We start from the raw sequence: 20,047 nt of genomic DNA, 5'->3' as shown, positions 1-20,047 counted from the left end.
TTTAAATTTTGCTACTCAGTCCCATAATTTATTTTGTTTTTTTGTAAATAGTTGCATCATTAAGTAACTGTGTCTATTTAGCTCTCCACATCTGTTAATCTTCAATGCACAATTCTTAATGAACAATGGTTGTTTATTTAAAAAAAAAAAAAAAAAGTGGTTAACTACTTCATTGAGATGCTAAGGTAGTTGTGTGATTCTCCAGGATCAGGCCTTCCTTTATTAAGGTTATGTGAACTAAACTTGTGACTAACTAACCCATAATCATTCTATATTGAATAATTACATAAATCCTTGCATCACACGATTATTTTTTATATTTAATTTTTCATCTCATAAAGTAAATCAAAATATTAATGACAGAACAATTCTGCGTGCAACCCAAATTCAGATTCAAATATGACCTCTTTTGCAGCTATATTTAATCACTCATAAGTACCAATAATAAGCTACTGGGTTTGGTCAGCATCTATGACATTCATAGTTTACCATTGCAATTTTATGTGGGTTCAAAATTAACTTTGATTCAATGTCCGCTGAGATCAGAAGAAGGCAGTGATTTGAAACAGGTGAAGCATATGATTAACAGAGTCTTTGATAGAAATTTCAAACAAAATTTGGTAGGACAGTTTCTGAATAATGGAAAGACATGGAGTTTATACCTTAACATCAAAGTGGTGACTAATATTATAATTTTCACATCATAATCTTGAATTGAGTCTACTTTCATCAAGTAGAGATATATTGGAGAATAAAATGGTGCATGTTTAGTTCAGCTTATTTTTATAAAATAGTCATTTATTTATTTTTAATATGTTGAGAGATCTTTTGAAAAATAAATGATGGTTTTTCTAAATTTAAGCTGAACTAAACATACTTTTAGTAGAGTTTGCAGTACATATGGTCTAAAAAATTCATGAAATAAAATATGCAATTGCAATTCAATAGCTTGAATCAGAGGAAAACGCAAGCTTTGTTGTTCTTCTTTGATTTTTTCTTTGGCTTAGGTGGCTGCAAGACAACCTTGATTGCAGCATCAAACACGGTCTTCACATTCTGAAACATTGAAGCAAAGACATAAAATTAGGCTAAGGCTACAATTCCAATTTACTACCAAGTTTGTACTTTGGTGTGTAAGTTGATAACTTGACGCCAATATGAAGAATTTTGTGAGAGTGGTTTATCTATACTACTAATATAATTTCTATATAACTGCATATTTTTCAAGAAAATCATGATTTTACTTTTAAGTGTTCTGGCATCTGCAGCAAAATGACAAATATTAATCTAATTCAGAAAATATTCTATTCTGGGAAGAAGGGAAGCTGTGCCTAATTTGGGCAAATGCACCACTGATTTTTAAACTTTGTACCCACTGGACTCACATAATTAAAAAAATTGAATCTTTGGATTATATATAATTTTTGGGCAAATTGTATTTTTACACACTTTTTTTTAATTTGTGTAATAACATAGTACTCCATATCATTCTTAATAATAATACAAATTATTCCTGATTTTAATAAAGTTATATATAAGACATGGAAGGTCAAAATGATGGGGAAAAAATGTAACGAGTAAAATTTTGTTAAGCTAAGCTATTTACAAGAATTCAAAAGTTTCAAACCTAGATAAGTTTTAATGACAAAATTTAACATAACCTTACAGGGTAATGGAAGCGTTTTCGCAAAGGAAGCTCAATGTCGAATGTTCATTGTGTTCTTTCATTTCATCCCTCCTTACTCTTTAATCTACATTAAAAACACCTTCTTTCTCTTTCATATGGCTCTTTTTCTTTTATACAGTGTCAATTTTCTCAGAGTTTGCAAAACTTCTATTGAAAAGATACGTAGTCAACTGTCTTATTAAAATTTATGAAAAGATTAAAAACATAAGAAAAGTATTCTTGCATCTACCTAATTAACCTACCAAATTAACAATTAAATTTCTAAGTTATTAAAGCCTAATGCTCTTTCAAATTTATGCATCTAACTTTAAATACATGATCATTATCGTCATTATTTTTTTAAAACAATGTTCATAACTATAACATTTTTTATGTCCTGGTTTTGATTGGTAACTTGAACATATTCTTCTATAATCTTCAGTGGCTAAGCACATTAAAAACAGGTTTGGCCACATGCATCTGAACAAAAAAAGAAACAGAAAAAAAGAAAATATGAACCTGCTGAGTCTTTGAGCTACACTCTATGTACACTGCAGCACCAATTGCCTTCTTCAATTCTTCTCCCTGCCCAACATTTGATGTGAGTTAGGTGAATTCCAAATGGAAACAAAAAAATCCTATGCCTCAATGCCCCCAACAAGAAAATGTGTCGGTTAGAATTGACTTGCCTGAGCAGTAGTTATAGGTGTGGCACCAGGATGATCGATCAAATACTGTTTGTCTTCCCTCAAATCTTTGTCAACCAAAATAAAATAACAATGCAGGTAAACTACTAGCTTAAGTAATTGATGTCTAATTGTTAAGTAATTATATAGTTTTAGATGATACCAAGTTTAGTTCCCACAAGTACAATTGGCACACTCGGGGCATAATGTCTCAGTTCAGAAATCCACTGCATTCAATTGGCCAGGTTTCAGATTCGTTGGTTACAACAAAAAAGATTCTTTTTGCCTTAAGAGAGAGAGAGATGTTGATGATTAGAAGAACCTTTTTTGATATATTTTCATAGCTGGCTTTGCTGATGAGAGAAAAGGCCAGCAAGAACACATCTGCTCCTCTATAGCTCAATGGCCTAAGCCTGTTGTAATCCTCCTGTCCTGAATTCATGAAGCTAAAATAAATGAGTAAAGTATGACATAATCTAGATGAAAAATTAAGGAGTAAGATTTCACAAATATACAATTTGTACATTTTTGGTTCAGCTTATTTTTTAAAAGTAGTTGCATATTTCTTTCAGCTTCCTAATAGAGCTCTTGAAAAATAAGTGATTATTTTCTAAGAATTAAGCTGAACCAAACGTGCTACTAAAAGTCTTAATAATTTTTACTACCATGCACATTTCAAGTGCTGGCTTGAAGGTGTCATAGATAGCAGCCAAAAGTTTTATCATCTATGATGCTTACCAGCAGTGTCCCACAATCCCAGGTTAACTGTGCTGCCATCAACCACCACATTTGCACTAAAATTGTCAAAAACTGTAGGAACATAATCCTAGATTTTACAAGGAGAACAAGTGAATTTCTTGTTGATAAAACACAAACAAAATTTACATGTTCAAAACACCAAAACATGATCATCATGCCTTATCATACCGTGGGAAATGTGTTGCTAGTGTAAGAGATGAGCATACAAGTCTTTCCCACAGCTCCATCACCAACTGTAACACACTTAATGAATCTTGCTGTGCTCATCTTTCAATAATGTGTAATCTACCGTTTTCTTCCTTCCATCACTACAAGCTCTTAATGTTTCCTTCACTTAAAAATTTGGAATTAAAACCGAAGGGTAAGTGGGTAATTTTGAATTTTGAATGGAAATGGAGGGGGAGAGAAGCATTTAATAATACAAGCCCCTAAGCACCAACTTTAGTGTGTCCTTTTATTTTTATCATTATTGCATTTGGCTTTCTGTTTCTTTAAGGAGAAGGCCAAAGCATAAGACCATCAAAGGATGCGTTTGGTGCTGGAACTGTGCTAATTTATTAAGTATTATACAAGGGAGATCATAGTGCATAATGAGTATTTAGTGAACTTTTCTTGGCTAAGTTGGCAACTCAAAATCTAATGCCATAAATGATATAATTAAGAGGATCAGAACCGTTTTAATTAAGCAATGGCAAAAGAAAAGCTGGAATTTATACATTATGTGATGTCATAAAGTATCAATTGGTTACACTGCATTAAAATTTTACAAGCACCACATTATACTGAATTCTCCTTTTCTGTAATTTTAGTGCACAAATTTTACACACTTTCATTATAAAAAGCCGAATTATGTGTGATACTGAAACATGGGATCGGAACTCAAAAGCAAGAGTTAAGCTACAATTTTGAAAAGAGAAATTATAATTACACATTAAGTTTGTAAAAGTTTTTTTTTTCTAATTAGAGAGACAGAGAGAAGAGATAAAAGTATGTAATGAAATTAGTGATAAAATAAAAGAGAGAAAATGAATTGTAAAAAGTATTATAAAAATTTGTTGTAAAAATATTATAATTCTTAAATAAATATCCTGGATGAATTTTGATAATGAAGAATCAATTTTTTGTCAAAATATGAGAAAAAAAAATGTTATTGCATTGCTTAATTTTCGTTCTTTGTCACCTTTTTACTTCATTCAAACCAAAGTAAAATTTTGGTGTACTTCAAATGGACACTCAATCCAGGCTCTCACTAGGCCTGTGCACAAGATCCAATTAGTGTGGCCCAAATGAAAACCAAACTTAAACTATTTAAAAAAAATGGATTATTAAAAATTAGTGATATTGGTCCAATTGTTTTTTATTTTTAATAAAACTTGGTATTGTCTTCAAAACCCTGAAAACAACAAATAATTGGACCTATCCAAACATCATTTTTAACTTGAATCACAAACTTGAAGATTTTTCTTTTGAACATCTGCTTGTTTGCTTGCATACTGATGACCAACACCATCTATCTCAAAAATTATTTTGAAAAATGCGATATATATATATATATATATATGACATTTTTACTTTACAATTGTTCACAAACAAGATCATAATAATATACAATAAAAAAATGTTAAAGTTACCAGTTTGCTTCACATCAAGAACATGCTTACATGATTGGTTCCGTGACTTTCATCACAAAGCTGCATGTGCAACTACTAAAAGTTTAATCAGTCAACAACATATAATATATATACAAATGAGATCTGGTTAAAAGAATGAAATGTGTGTGTGTATAATTAATTGAAGTCCAAATATAATGCTTTCATTCAATTATGTAGTAAATTTGATGCATCAAATGTTTTAAATAACGCAATAACACGTTACTAAATAATAGTCTAAATTTTTTATACACAAAATATATCAAAATTAAATTTTAAAAAAATGATAAACTAAGAAATTGCTCGTTAGTTTTTGTTTTATTTTGAACATGATCCCAAACAAAAGAGAACAGAATCCAAGAGGAAACATGACAAGCCAAATTTGTGGTTGCTGTTATTTCTTTTGTTTTTTATTTTTTTCATTAAGGTAAATTGAGTATCTCACTCCATTTTTTTAATTTGTCCAAAAGAGTTTAATTATTCTTCCTTTGGGCTCCTTAAATAATTATCACTCCCAAGAGACATGAACCTTAATCTTTCCATGCTCTTCCTAAACAAAACAGTTACTATTTTTTTGTACCAGAGATATATCTTACTTATATAGATATTGATTTTTCATTAGCTTGAACACAATAACAATTGTCCAATCAAGGTATATATTTAATTCGACTATATTTTTCTGTTTTGTCTTGGTATTTTTCTTCTCAAAAACAAGAGATGGATAATCAGAGCATTTGTATATATAGATCCTCTTTAAATATATGGAGCACCTCCCTCATGTGATGCCATTGCAAGCACTGTCATACTTTTCTTAAGATTATTCTTGGTTATTAATCATCCTCATGTATAACAATTAACAACTCAAAACAAGGGAGTTACACATTATATTGATATAGTTTAAGAAAATATGCAAATTGCTTCGGGAATTTAGATAATTGCAATTTTCAAAAGCTTCTTTTATTCTTCATAAATATTTTCTTTAACTTTTAAAGATTGGGTAATGAAAGAGGGAAGAGTAAGAAAGGGGAATATTTCATACATGAAATCACTATGAATGTTGAAATTAAAATGTTCTAATATATGATTAGCTTATATCATATTTACTTATAATCTCTTTACAGGATGCAAAGAAATACTAATGGGATGCACCCAGCATGTGCAGCATGCAAGCATCAAAGGAAGAAATGCAGTGAAAATTGTATATTGGCACCTTATTTTCCATCAAACAGAAACCGTGAGTTTCATGCTGTACACAGGGTTTTTGGTGTTAGCAACATAACCAAGTTGGTAAAGAATGCTAAAGAGGAAGATAGAAGGAGAGTTGTGGATTCATTGATTTGGGAAGCATGTTGTAGGCAAAGGGATCCTATACATGGTCCTTATGGAGAATACACTAAAGTTTACAATGAGTATAAAAAGGTGTTAGATGAACTTAAGAGATTCAGAGGCCAAAACCATTTGCTGCAATTGCCCCCTCTAGGATTAAAGTCTGTACAAGATTTGATTGCTTGCAATGGTACCAAAGGGGAACACAAAGCAGAAGTTGACAATGCTTTGGATTATCTTCATGGGAATAAGAATGGTATTATTGATTCTAACATTTATAGTACTTATTGTTCCAATTATTTACAAGAGTTTCAGAACATAAGGCCGGAAGTTGTCATGCCGTTTCAGCAGCACTCTCAACCATACTTTATTGCAGGTATCAATGATTTTTGTTGCCATAGATTGATCAGTATAATTCTCTTTTTCCTTTATGAGGTATGGGTTGTTATCACTGCTCTATTATGTGGTTTCTAAGTTTTTGTTTTACTCTTGTAATTAGTTTTAGTCAATGACACCTTTAGTGGTTAGAATAAGGGAATGATGAATAAGATAATAAATTAGAAAAGAGAAAAATATAATATTATAATAATAATGATAATAATAATAATAATAATAAGAATAAAAATAAGAATAGTAACAATGACGTACTAGAAAGATGATAGACAATGATGATAATTGTAATTATAATAATGATAGTGGTAATAATGATACAAATAGAATTATTAATGAATAAAGTGATAAAAATAATTAAAATAAATATATTAATGAATGGAGATTACAAAAATGACAAAAATAATAATAATGTAAATTTTAATAATATTAATAACAATAAAGTACATACTAATAATAAAAAATATAAATCATAGTTACAATACAAACAAAAAGTACTTGTATGCAAGTAAAGATAAAATGGAGAAAAAATTTGTATATCATCCTACTTCTAAATTTAATTATTTTAGTAAAAATCTAGCTAATAAGATCATTAGTATATTTAAAAATATTAAAAAAATATGGCGACACTTTATTTAATACGATATTTTAAATAATTTTTTATTATTTCTCAAAAAATATCAAACGAAACGTACTTCAACTTTTTTTATACTTTTGTTTGTAAAAATTGGCACAATTATTTTAAATTTTTAAACATGTTTTTAATAATTCTTTTAAAAATATAAACAAAGCGAGTTCAATATCTCAAGTTTGAAAATTTTCAAATTTGAATTCACAAACAATGGAAAGAACTGAGCGAATTCCTTATAACAAACAACATCTTAACTAGGAATTTTTCCTCTTTAAGGATTTCATAATTTTTAATTCACAAAAAATTTAACTGTTTTTCTTTTTCGTGTTTTTAGGTGATCAATTCAATCAATGAACAAGAAGACGTGGAAGAGAGGATATGGGGTGACAACAATGCATTCTTATATACTATACATTTGCTATGGATGATGTTGTTCAAAGGATGTTTTACATTTAGATTTGAAATTTCAAAATTGAGAAAGGAACTTAAAAAAATAAATAAAGTGGAAGATTCTATCAAATCCTTATAGGTAGCTATTATTAATTAAAATTATTCAAATTTCTTCCTTTTTTCAGTACATTGGTTGAGCTTGTAATTACTTGGGAGTTAATAATATCTTATCGCAAGATATTTTCTACCTTCTCTTGCCATCTTAAAATATAATAAATAATTCTCAGTTTTTAATTTATTTGATTATTAAATACTAAAATATAAAATTAAAAATATGAAATAAAATAAAAATATTTTTTCACGGATAATTATAGAACATTTTTTTTTACAACAAATTATCAATAAAGAATTGAAAATTAAAATAATTTGTACTTAAACCCAACTGAAAGGCCATGTAATTAGTAATACTGGGTCAAATGTTTAAGTTAGGCCAAATACGCCCAAAACCAGAAGTATCTCAATTCTCATTTTTTTAATGATTAATATTGACATTTTAATAATTAAATTTATTGTTAATTAGCATATACTATCATTGACTTTAAAATTAATTACTTTTTACATAAATCAATAACATAACTAGTTCATCAAAGTTTTTTACAACGAGACACTGATAATCCGCGTTACACTTTTAAAATAAGTTAAAGCTAAATTCAAAATTTGATTATTTAAATCAAAATCATATCTAAACTCATACATATAATATATATAAAAAATATGAACATAAAATAAATATGATTTCTTTAATTATTACCCTCACCTTAGAATAATGATTAATAAATTAACCCTAGCATATAATTTTTTTTTTCTTTTTTAAATAACGAGATTCATTAACTTCAGCTTCAAGGAGTAAGGACTGAATTTAAAGATTTAAAAAAAAAATTTCATTAAAAAATAATTTTTGTATTAAAGCTTTAAAAGTGAGTAGCAACTTGTTAATTTATTACTAATTATTAATCGTAAGAAATAAATTGCTTTGGAGAGTTGAAGTCGAAGTCAAGTCAACAAAATGTGAGTCTCGAAAACTGGATTGGCTTCTCTGGCGGAGAGAACAGATTCACATGAACATGGAGCCGCAATGCTTCCTATGTTTCCACTCCGCATGTTTTCTTCTCATCGCTTCTGTCGCATGTTGTCTCTCACACCCTTCTCTCCGTGGCGTTCACCCTTTAGGTACCTACCTCTCCATCTACCCCTTTTGCTTCAAACACCTTCCTATATTATAAAAAAAAAAATATTATTAAAAAATGTTGTTAATGATCTTTCGTGTAATTTTTAATACACCCGAAATGTGATTTTTAATAAAGGAAGACCCTTTCTTATTTGGGTGAATCCTGAATTGGATTTTGTGGTGCAGATGAGAAATATTACAGCTCTCAGGTGATCAAGTGCAAGGATGGATCAAAATCCTTCTCCAGAGATCATCTCAATGACAATTTCTGCGACTGCCCTGATGGTACTGATGAACCTGGTATGGCAGATAATAAATTTTGTATGGTTCTGTTACTATTCTCTATTGAAAGTATTGAAAATTGGCTTAAATATGTTTTTATTCCTGTGAATATGACTAAATTTGGTTGTAGTTCATTAGTTTTTTCTGTTAATTTTGATCATTAAGATTTTTTAAATGGTCCTTGTTATTTTATTTTGTAATGCATGACATATATTTAGCTATTTTATTTTGTGATGGAGTGGCATATATCTAACCATTTCACTTTGGCGACCATTCTAAAGCGGTAATAAGGAATATTTTTAAAAGTTTTTAAAATTTATGAGGATCAAAATTTGATTATATGAACTAAAAGCATATCTTACCCTTCAAAATTTGAGAAGAAAAATAGTTCTTTACCTTCAAACTTATTTTATAATATAATTAGCTTTTGTTCTTTGATCTTATGCAAAATGATGATAATTTGGTTGTTTCTCTGGCTTTCAATGTCATAATTTTCTTACCTTTTCATGTACAGTGTCAAAATCATGAGGTGGGTTTTCATACCATTTATAACTTGTTAGGATATTGTTGTGCATTTTTAACCACAGGTACTTCAGCTTGCTCCGCCGGAAAGTTTTATTGCAGAAACCTAGGAAGCAAGCCACAGTTTATAGTTTCTTCTCATGTTAATGATCATTTTTGTGGTAAGCATTTCCTTCTGTGCTTTTATACCTTGTATTCCTCTTTCTATAGAGTTTTTATAGCATTTTGCACTTGTCTTTGGCATTTTGCCAAGTCAAAGGAATGGACAAAAGATCTTTTCAGTTACTACCTGAAGGCATTATTTTCTAAAAATAATGGAACTTTCATGCCTTCCTATGAAATAGTCTAAACAGTGAATTGCAACAAATTCTTGATGTTTTCCACAGTAAATGGATTCAACTGCCAGATGTAAATAAATAAAATTTTAATTGGCTTTTGGTATATTGTTTCTTACTGGTCTTACCTGTTTTAATTGCATTACCTATTTCAGATTAAATGATTTTATAGATATAAATTCATTATTACCTGAATTATGTTGGAACTGAACATTTCGCATGAGTGATCTGCTTTCAGATAAGTAAATTGGCAATTAAGTTAAAATTTCCCTGGGGATCAAGATGTTTAGGCTTCTTCTGCCTTCAACTTTGTGTTCCACTTCTCATATAACATTGCTGCAGATTGTTGTGATGGGAGTGATGAATATGATGGAATCATTTGTTGCCCCAACACATGTGTCATGGGTGGGAATGCTGAGAACATGATTAGCAACTGCAATTCTAAAGAAACCAAAAATGGAGTAAAGTCAGAGGAATCAATTTATAACCTTACTGGTAACTTGTTATCCAATAATTTTTTTCATGTATATAGAATCTTTTAGCTAAATAAACCCTGAAACTTTCTGGTTCAGGTTTGAAGTTTGCAATTACTCTACAAGTGGTTCTAGTTATTCTTCTGGTATTTCTCTGGAGCTGTCGATGGCACACCAGATCTAGAAAGAGGCGTTACAATTGAATCAAAAGAGACATTGCTGTTTACCTAACGCTAAACTGTGGTAATATATTGAAATATTTTCTTCATTTTCCCTTCATTAGTTTTCCCTGATTTTGGTTTCCTGTACTTCCCAGTTAAATGATATCAGGACTCAATGCATAAGTTGAGAACTTTCCCTAGTTTTTTAAGGAAAAACAGAAAGAGTGAGAACAAGCAAAAATTAAAAAAGAAAAGCATGTCATCATGGAATTTATCACTTTTTTGAATTTGTTTTCATGCTGGAAAGATATGCAAAAAAACGATATCTTGCAGGGTGTACAACTTCCAAGATATAAAGCCTTTATTTCCAAATTTTTTTTTTCAATTTGATTGGTTGTCTCTGTATCATTGAGGCACTAGGATTAAGTTGAAGAGCATAACATGATATATATATATATATATATATATTGTACAGTCTCCATGGATGCCAGCCATATATATACTTTCTAGCCATTTGTCCATATTGATCAATATAGTATCTTTTTGACAAACTTCTGCAGGTTTCATCATGTTTGCGCTACAATACTATATTAATTTATCACTAATGGGAATTGGATCAACATTGCACTATAGATTTCTTCTTCATCTGTTACCTTTTTCGGAACCAATGAGAAAATTCCCAAGTTTTTTTTGAGACTATGAGAAAATTCCTAATTTTCTTATTTCCTTGGAGTCCTGTCAAATTTCAATTCCTTTTTCTTTCTTTTCTCCATTTTCCCACAACTCAAGTGCTAATTATTGATGATTTAATATTACAATATTGTTGAAGTTCTGAAGGGCATGGATAGAGTATGATATATTCCTGATTTAGAGAGTTACAGCGTTGTTAATGGTGCAGCATGCAGATTCAGGAGGACTTTCAGTGACACTGGATTTAGTCTGTTTGGAACCGTATTAGATACCAAGAAAACGTGTTTAAGTGGATGCTATAAATGAAGCTTATGCGTTAACGTGCAAATTCAACAGAGAATCAAACATGTACTTAATGAAGCAAATGGTGTAGGAAAACTAGTGATGTTGTTGGCAGCACTACACTCAAATAGGGAAATATAGAAAGCTGTTGTGATTACTGTTTTGCTGGAAACAGTTTTACGCTGTTAGATTTGACAGTCATAACGTGGTGACTGAACAGTTTTATTTTGCAAGTGTACCAAATCATGACACAATAATATAAATTTTGTCCAACGAGGATAATTGTTATCAATTAGCTCTTCTTGCTCATTTGTTCAATTAAATTGAAATTAGCTTGTAACCATAACGTTATTAATCAAATGAAAAATAAAGATTAAACATGATCAATTGTTTACCTGCATATAAGGAAAACATTGTGAAATTTTCTCATCAATGGAAAATTGATCAAATTGAGAAACTGTCAGGAGTTAAACTATTATTATTGTTTAATTCCCCCAGTGTTGGCTGAAAATAGTTTTTTCAGTATTAGTGAGTGAAAGTTGGATTAGATTTTTAATAGGACAAATTTTAGGTGTAGTATTAAATATGTTTTTTGTGTTGTTCTTTAATCAAGAGTTTTATTTTGGTAATTCACGCAATAAAATATGGTATTAAAGTTTAGCACATATTATCATGATGAGATTCCAATCTTAATTAGAAAACACTATCAAAAGCACCTATGGTGTTTTGAGCTAAGTTTTGTTTTTTTTAGTATTGCGCTTAAATCTTAGCTGTTAAATGATTAAGAGTGAACTAAGTACAGTTCTTAATGCTATACTGGGCCTATATTGCAAAGGCTTTGGCATCTGAATTTTGGTGTCATAATTCTTTTCAATCTTGCACTTGGAGCCAGAGAATGTGACAGTCAGATCTTGGATTTGCCAAATACTTGGGAATGTGATATGATATATGAAGTCATAAAAAACAAGAGTGAGTATATATAACGAAAATGGATAGTATTTGGCACTTGAATTAATTTTCCTCCATAGCCTGATTCAAATGGTGCTAGTTATTTAGTACGGTGGCAAAGGGAATAGGAGAGTAAAAACAGATTGTTGGTTGAAAACCAATAATAATAACAAGGGTCATATTAAGGACTTTGGTCAAAATAAAAGAATGAATAAATAATTTTTTTATTAAAAATTACGATGAGATTTTATTAAAAATCACAGCAAAGTGTATTGATTATATTTTTTATGAAAACTTTTTAGTTTCAATTTCTTGACCAATGTCTTAACACTGCTGGTTAACATTTTCATAACAGTAATAATGATTTATTTTTTAATGTTTGTTTAAGACGTATAATAAAAATTTATATATAATAAATTTTAATAAAAGTTATAAAATTTAATGAATTAATAATATTAAATGTTATAATTTTTTTAAAATATAATTATTAATTTTTAATTGTCTATTCTTGAGACGTATATTAAAGAAATTGTAATAATAATAATAATTTGATTTATGTTAGAGGCAAATAATGTAACTTTATGTGCAATAAATGCATCATATGATATTATTTGGTGGGAGATGTTATGTCTACTTCTGCAGAGTAATCAAGGCTTGATTTCTATGTAGTTGTTAACCTTGTAATTGACTTCACTTTTGTTCCACTCACCTGAATCCACTTTATCAAACATCAAAGTATGCTCGTCACCCAAATTTAAGGAAATAGAGTTCATATAAAATTTAAAACAGCTCGTCTTTTTTATTTCCCTTTTCACTAGGGCAATACCACTAACTTAACATTTATCCTTTAGTCCCTAATGTATAATCTATAAAAAAAAAATTCTAGTCTTTGAATCTAATGGCTTCAGTGCCATACTTGAATTTTTCAAGAAATTATTAATTAAATGAATTTGTTTAAATAACAAATTTCATTCTACAATAATTACTCATAAAATGTTTAGTTTTGTGTTCAAGTATGTATAGATCTGTATTTAAATACATAGATTCACGTTTATTTCAATGCTATTAGGCATAACTTTTGTGATGAATTTAAATTTAGAGATTTTTTTACCTTGTTCCAAACACTACTTACTTTTTAACAGGGTAGCTAGCTTCCATGGCAATGCCACAAGTACCAGCTTTATCAAAAGTGTCACGTTTGATCCTAATATAACCAAATTCGCCCCAGTCAGCACCCCATGAATTCTTCACAATCCAATATTTATCACCATTTTCTTCTGATCCATACCCAACTATGGTTACCCCATGATTGAGTTGCTTTCCACAAACGCCAGAGAAAACACCTTCTGAATAAAGCTGAAATGTATAACTTCCAGCATCAATTCCCACAGAAACAGGTTGATTTGCAGCTGCAGCTTTAAGCATAGACTCATTATTGGCAGGTACATTTTCATAGCCACTTATATTAACAACATGATGTTTAGTTTTTTCTCTGTTACAAGTGCCATCAACCCCTTTATAAGGGTAGTCTTTTGCTGTGGTTAGCCCACCATTCTCTTTGATGAATGTAAACGCTTTCTCCATTAGGCCACCTTCACAACCTTGATTTCCATTATCAACATCACAGTCTACTAGTTCTTGTTCAGAGAGAGATACTAATTTCCCTAATTTTATTTTGTTAATGCCTTCTACAGCTGCCACTGCTGAGAATGCCCAACAACTTCCTGCATACAACATCAAAAAAGTTTCTTAAATTTGGACTTATATCAAACTCAATTCCAAAAACTAGCTTTACTGTAAACATTTGGATCGTGGATATTATATATATATATAATATATATATTGTATCAAACAAGTCATAGAATAAGTAAATTGCACTAGAAAATTTACAAGACTAAATTAATTGCATTAGAAAAATTCGTAGGATCAGATTATTTTCTTTTATAATAAAGGATGACTCAATTTTAATCTACGATAAACTTTGGTACTATTTTAAAATTGAGTTTGAACCAAACTTAACCCAAAAAATTTATCCTGGTTTGCTCATATTTATAGTCCATATAGAATTTAAACAAAGTTAAAAGATGCTCTCCGCCACCTCACTGAGTATTGTTATTGTAAGAATGTTCCTTAAGTTGTATGAAATTTTCAAAGAAAAAGAGAAAAACATGTGATGTATTTTTTAAAACAATTGAGCTATTGAGGCACGTCCCTATACTATGATCAAAGTGCTGAATTAGGAGATTGACCATGTTGAAGTTCCAAATGAAAATTTATTTTAAACATAAATATATGTTTAGTAATATAGCTTAACTGCATAATCTATGGAATTGAAAAACAAAATGTAATTCGGAGTCCCTAAACCATGCACTTGTATTGCTAGAAACTTTACCACATTCGCCTTGATCCTTGATGCCAGTTACGGCTCCTTCCTTCCTCCAATCCTTGCTTTCTGGAAGATCCCCATGTTCATGATACTTGAATCCTGTATGTGAAAGCAACCTAGGTTTAAAACCCAGGTAGGTACTTTTAAACTCTTCATTTGTAAGATCGGCAAATTTGTTGTCTGTGAGATTGTAGGAGTTCTTTTGAGAGTTTTCGAATTCTATAAACTTAACATTTGCTTGGTAAATGCCAAAACGAACTTTCCATTCTTCTTTATCTAAGTAATTTCGACCATGTCGTTTCAGCCATGTTTCAAACCTCACCCTCATGGCTTTTGGATTGGATGAATCATACTTGTGTTTTGGAGGCCATTCACTTGCACTTATACTTGTCCATGTATTGTACAAGATAAAAAGATTGAACATACCATAGGTTAATGTCGTAGTTTTCATCATGGCTAGTTCTCAATGCAAATGGAGAACGGTACCACAAATCCATATATATACACACAAAGAATTATTCATGGTGAAAATACTTTATTTTTATGATAAATGAAAACAATGCAAATAAAATATAAATTATTAAATCTTATTAATAGACATCATATTTTTTTAGTAGTTATGTGATCAAAAAATAATTTTTATTTTTTACCATTCATGTAAATCTGTATGAATTATTAAAATTAAAAAGTTATTAGATATTATATAATCACTTAATAAAGTCATATAATAAAAAAAAAAGCTCACATAATTATTCTATTTTAATATTTTCCATTCTTATAAAATTTAATAGATAACATTTTTTTGTCATTTTCATATAAAAGAGTATTCTTATTTTTATATAAAAAATATATTTGTACTAGATACACATACCAAATTTTTTTAATATGCATTCACTAATTCTTTTAAAAAATGATTTAGAAAATAATAATAATAATATTTATAAAATGCACCAAAAATATAGTTTTCTTATATACTCTAACTAAAATATAAGTTGATGTATATCATAACACAACACATACTTATGTTTGTTTATTTCATGTTTTTTTTCTCTACGCATTGGAAGTCATCATACACTTCTACTTAGAAGCGTTTTAATTATATAAATATCTACTTGTGTTCATGTCTTTTGTGTGTGAGAGTTTTAACAAGACAAGACTTTTACACTTCATTTTCTCTACATGACCTTAGTGACGTGTTGTGGAATTCTTAAGTTTTTACAACCCAAAAAAGCTTACATATAATACATAAGAAACGTTAGAGAGTTCTTGTAATCAATTTAAGAACTTTGAATCGGTGTTAAATATGTCGAAGAATTTCTTTTTTAAGTGATAATCGTTATAGGATTTGAATATTCCTTTATATTACACTAAATTCACTTTTAGTTATAACTATTTATTATTTTTTAAAATAAAAAATTACTTATTTTAATAGTTAATATCTTCTCCAATGAGTCTTTTTTTTTTATCATTATGAGTGACGAAGTTAGGCGAAGTTGAAAAAGTATAAGCTTAAAATTAATTACCAAACCTTTAAAAAATAAAATAAAATCTGTATTAGGAATTAAATTAATTAACTAGATTTAGATCCACACACTGTACGGTGAAATATATTTTTATATTTATTAAATTAATATATAACATCAAGTATATCAAACATAATAATATAATTGATATTACCTTTTTAGCAGAGGAATTAGGTGGGTGATAAATAATAGATTCTTCTTATGGTGGTTGTAGCTTGCGTCTTATGTGTCTTGAACGTCTATGAGCCTATAGTTTACGGGATTGGTGGAGAGCATCACTTGCTCTATAGCAAACAACTTTTGTATTTTGCAGAAACCATTTGTTTATGTAGCAATTAGATTTTGCATATCATAATTAAGAGTTTGTAAACTTCTGCTCATGCAATTAACTATGAATATTTTATTTGTGATAGTTAAGAGCATATATAATTGTAATTAAAGAATGGGAAGTGGTATGAAGGTTCTAAAATATGAGAAGATAGTGAAATAGTAGGAAGTGACACCACAACAAAAAATGTTGATTTAACAGAGTTAGAGCAAACATTACAACTCATGTCTTAGTTTTAATATATTATAAATCATATAGATAAATAGCACGTAGAATATTAACATGTTTTTTTCTCCAAATTATTTAAATTATCATCACGTGATGCGTAGTAATTGACAGGTTAGACTAGTAATTACTTTAATTAGCGTAATTAATTTATACATCTTAGCTTTTCCAAAAGCTTCATCGATCATCTAATCTATTCTTAAGCACCTACATATTAGCATTTTTAGTTTTACCTTAAAATTTTAAAGGTTCCATAAATTAGAAGCAAATATAAATTTCATTAGTTGAAAAGACTATTTTGGCTTTTCACTTACAAATCATTCCTTTTGAATTTTTTATGAGACATTTTTAATTAAATCACACAAACTAATAAGAATAGTTATATTAAATTAAAAAAAGACTAAAATATGTTAATTAAAAGAATTGCTTATTCCCTTACTAGTTTTAATTTATATGGATCCCAACAATTCGATTTTTTTAAGGACAAATAAAATAAAATTCATAAAAATTGTAAGTATTTAATAATAAAGACTATCGAACTTCTTATTAATTAGTACCTTATTTAAAAGCCCAAAAAAAATGTAGATAAGGTTTCTTCTCATCTAAAATGGTTTGGATTCTTCTAACTCACGTTAATATAGATGTCTCCCTTAAGCACATTTGACTAAGTTCAAAATAAAATAAAAAATCTAATATTATTATTTTTTAATTAAAAAACTACTTTTAACCTCTAAAAAATAATAAAATTATTTTTTAAAAATAGTAAATAATCATTATATTTAAAAACCTTTTTAATAAAAAATTGCTTTTAAAAAAACATAAATAAAGGAACCCTTAGTTTTAGGTGCACGACAAACATTTTGCAAGGATCCATCGTAATTGCAACATATATATATAAATTAAAGAAAATTACTGCAGAGTACAAGAGAGTTGACGAAAATAGACCGACAATAAAATTGTATATCAAACATCTGTGATTTCCGTCAATTCCTTATTTTCCATTTAATTAATTTTAATTCATGATTTAACCATACATATACAAACAACATAATTTTGTGTTCGCCTAATTAAATTAATACTTTTTTAAATTACTTTTTTTTCCCCCTCAGAACAGAGTTTTCCTTCCTTAAGTTCTGTTGTTAGCACTTAAATTTTCAATTAATAATAGACATAATGAGACATTTGAAATCATTAATAAGATGCATTTTTTATATTTTAGTTTATTTTTTATTATCATGTCAATTTTATTTGTTGTCTACACTTATCTTCTGTCAAATATTTTTAATTTTTAATTTATATTTTTTATATTTTATCTATATTAAAATACTTGTATAATATATTAAAATACGTACTAGTTTATTTCTATTAATAATAGATTTAATCATACTAAGACTCACTTTAGGTAATCTTTTTTAAAAAAATTAATATAAAAAATAAATAACATTTTTATAAATTATAAATTATAAATTACTTATGTTTTTCTATTTTTTAAGCTCTCTCATTTAATTTATCTTTAATCTAAAGATATAATTTATTTCTAACTATATGTTTTATATGTTAAATATATTTATCACTTAAGAGGTGTTATTGGTGGTATCTGGATACCTATTTATTTAAGCAGTTATTTAATAAATTATTTTTCAAAATAAAATTAATAAAAAAAAAAGATAAAAATAACTTATTTTAATAAATAATATAAAAAATTATTAAAATAAGTTAAAAATAACTTACATGAGTTATAAGTAATTTTTTATAAACTATTCATAAAGTCTTTTAAATAGGTTCTTAAAATAATAATATTTTTACACCTCAATTTTTTTACATCATCTACTCTTTTTATTTTTCTTTATTTTCTTATCATATATATCATTTTTTGTTTGTCGCTATCTTTCTCACATCTATTTTAGATTCCTTAACGATACAAAATATCACTCTTCACACAAGTTTGTGTACACGACTATCATACATGTTGTAAATTACAATGACAATCCTAATCACCCTATCTAGATTAAATTCCAGTGCTCAAATATTTCCCTAACAATAATAAAATCATTAATTAACTTTTTGAACAGTATCCTTATACTGATTAGCTAGCAAAACACATATTTTGCAACGAAGAAGGTATAATTAATAAGTAGGCATGGGTTTACCTACACGAGGGGTTATAATGATATCAATGATGTTAGGAACTGAAACTAAAAAAGCTTTATATATTTATATGGATGGAGTTTGATCTCACCAATTCAGCCAACTCGCAAGGCACATCACTAATGATATTATTTTATATGATACAGAAGGGGTCGAAGGAGAAGACAAGACCCCACACACATGGATGCCATTGATTAATATGAAATCCATCCGCGAAGATGCTCTATTGGCAAGCACTTCCTTGATTTAGAAGGTGGCAATTTTATATATTCAAAGCACCTTCTTAATCATGATTTGAAGTTTTGTCAAACTACGTACTTTCTCCATTAAAAACAACATGAGTTGCACTTAAGATAAGATCATGGAAGAAGGAACCTAGAAACATATAGGCACGTAGATAAGCACGTCCACAGAGAAAGAAGCATATACCCTACATGTGGGAATGGTTTGTGGACAAAGCAAAGAAAGCATAGTTCGTGCAAACAATTCACATGGGCGCATAAAATGATCCATTACAAGAAGCCCTCTTTTTTCATCTTCACAGCTCATGTCCCAAATTCCACTAGTCCACACAATTTCTACTTATTTCTATTACTGCACCTACAATTTTCTTTTCCATTTTATTACAAAGGTCAACATTAATTAATTCAATGATTAATAGTGTAATTCATCACACCCCATGCATAACTCCGGTAAGCTCGTGATCTTCGTTTTTCACTAAGATAAAATTGTTAGATGATAAAAAGATCTTATAACTTTTAAAATATGAGTTTGTAATTTAAGTTTCGATATCTATACATGTATTTTTTTAGTCCTTTTATTTTTTTTATTCAGCTTGACTTCCTTTTTTATTTTGGGTCTTTTACTATTATTATTTTTTGTCTTCAAATTTTTTTTTTATTAAATTTTGACATCATATTAGAATTTTGAATATGTATTTACTGTTAAGAGAGATTGACCCTAAATTTGAACATTATCTATTTATCTAAAATATTTTAGATGATTCAGACTTATGACTA

The 20,047-nt window shown here is 28.6% G+C and overlaps 4 protein-coding genes across 4 annotated transcripts; 2 read left to right on the top strand and 2 right to left on the bottom strand.

Annotated features, from left to right (window-relative positions):
* Nucleotides 1-954: 954 nt before the first annotated feature.
* On the bottom strand, nucleotides 955-3,378 carry LOC113858796 (rac-like GTP-binding protein RAC2). Its single transcript, XM_027491548.1, has 7 exons — nucleotides 3,280-3,378; nucleotides 3,091-3,178; nucleotides 2,675-2,784; nucleotides 2,516-2,579; nucleotides 2,356-2,420; nucleotides 2,186-2,251; nucleotides 955-1,056 (listed from the first exon to the last, which is right to left on the bottom strand). Exons 1-7 carry the CDS (start codon nucleotides 3,376-3,378, stop codon nucleotides 955-957), a joined length of 594 nt encoding a protein of 197 aa, XP_027347349.1.
* Nucleotides 3,379-5,882: 2,504 nt separating this feature from the next.
* LOC113859668 (LOB domain-containing protein 22) lies at nucleotides 5,883-6,560 on the top strand. The gene has a single exon (XM_027492381.1). It carries the CDS (start codon nucleotides 5,883-5,885, stop codon nucleotides 6,558-6,560), a length of 678 nt encoding a protein of 225 aa, XP_027348182.1.
* Nucleotides 6,561-8,537: 1,977 nt separating this feature from the next.
* LOC113857694 (glucosidase 2 subunit beta) lies at nucleotides 8,538-11,759 on the top strand. The gene is made up of 6 exons (XM_027489825.1): nucleotides 8,538-8,727; nucleotides 8,912-9,025; nucleotides 9,595-9,690; nucleotides 10,207-10,359; nucleotides 10,437-10,580; nucleotides 11,397-11,759. The coding sequence occupies exons 1-5, from the start codon at nucleotides 8,616-8,618 to the stop codon at nucleotides 10,538-10,540; spliced, it is 579 nt and encodes a 192-aa protein (XP_027345626.1). The 5' UTR covers nucleotides 8,538-8,615; the 3' UTR covers nucleotides 10,541-10,580; nucleotides 11,397-11,759.
* On the bottom strand, nucleotides 11,518-15,255 carry LOC113857693 (zingipain-2-like). Its single transcript, XM_027489824.1, has 3 exons — nucleotides 14,811-15,255; nucleotides 13,551-14,142; nucleotides 11,518-11,587 (listed from the first exon to the last, which is right to left on the bottom strand). Exons 1-3 carry the CDS (start codon nucleotides 15,253-15,255, stop codon nucleotides 11,518-11,520), a joined length of 1,107 nt encoding a protein of 368 aa, XP_027345625.1.
* Nucleotides 15,256-20,047: the final 4,792 nt, after the last annotated feature.

Source organism: Abrus precatorius, unplaced genomic scaffold, assembly GCF_003935025.1.
Source record: "Abrus precatorius isolate BTA unplaced genomic scaffold, Abrus_2018 Scaffold2, whole genome shotgun sequence".
Classification (NCBI taxonomy): domain Eukaryota; kingdom Viridiplantae; phylum Streptophyta; class Magnoliopsida; order Fabales; family Fabaceae; genus Abrus; species Abrus precatorius.
The sequence above is the reverse complement of the archived record's forward strand: the minus strand, read 5'-3'. Positions and strand labels throughout refer to the sequence as shown.

What these genes read in the sequence shown, in the direction of transcription:
- LOC113859668 (XM_027492381.1), top strand. Translation starts at nt 5,883, where the DNA reads ATGCAAAGAAATACTAATGGGATGCACCCAGCATGTGCAGCATGCAAG.
- LOC113857693 (XM_027489824.1), bottom strand. Translation starts at nt 15,255, where the DNA reads ATGAAAACTACGACATTAACCTATGGTATGTTCAATCTTTTTATCTTG. An exon ending in CAAGGATCAAGGCGAATGTG is followed by an intron (nt 14,143 to 14,810) that starts GTAAAGTTTCTA and finishes TGTTGTATGCAG; the next exon opens with GAAGTTGTTGGGCATTCTCA. An exon ending in GCTAGCTACCCTGTTAAAAA is followed by an intron (nt 11,588 to 13,550) that starts GTAAGTAGTGTT and finishes ATTTGAGTGTAG; the next exon opens with TGCTGCCAACAACATCACTA.
- LOC113857694 (XM_027489825.1), top strand. Translation starts at nt 8,616, where the DNA reads ATGAACATGGAGCCGCAATGCTTCCTATGTTTCCACTCCGCATGTTTT. An exon ending in CCGTGGCGTTCACCCTTTAG is followed by an intron (nt 8,728 to 8,911) that starts GTACCTACCTCT and finishes TTTGTGGTGCAG; the next exon opens with ATGAGAAATATTACAGCTCT. An exon ending in TGTTAATGATCATTTTTGTG is followed by an intron (nt 9,691 to 10,206) that starts GTAAGCATTTCC and finishes ACATTGCTGCAG; the next exon opens with ATTGTTGTGATGGGAGTGAT.
- LOC113858796 (XM_027491548.1), bottom strand. Translation starts at nt 3,378, where the DNA reads ATGAGCACAGCAAGATTCATTAAGTGTGTTACAGTTGGTGATGGAGCT. An exon ending in GGGATTGTGGGACACTGCTG is followed by an intron (nt 2,785 to 3,090) that starts GTAAGCATCATA and finishes TCATGAATTCAG; the next exon opens with GACAGGAGGATTACAACAGG. An exon ending in ATGAAAATATATCAAAAAAG is followed by an intron (nt 2,580 to 2,674) that starts GTTCTTCTAATC and finishes AATTGAATGCAG; the next exon opens with TGGATTTCTGAACTGAGACA.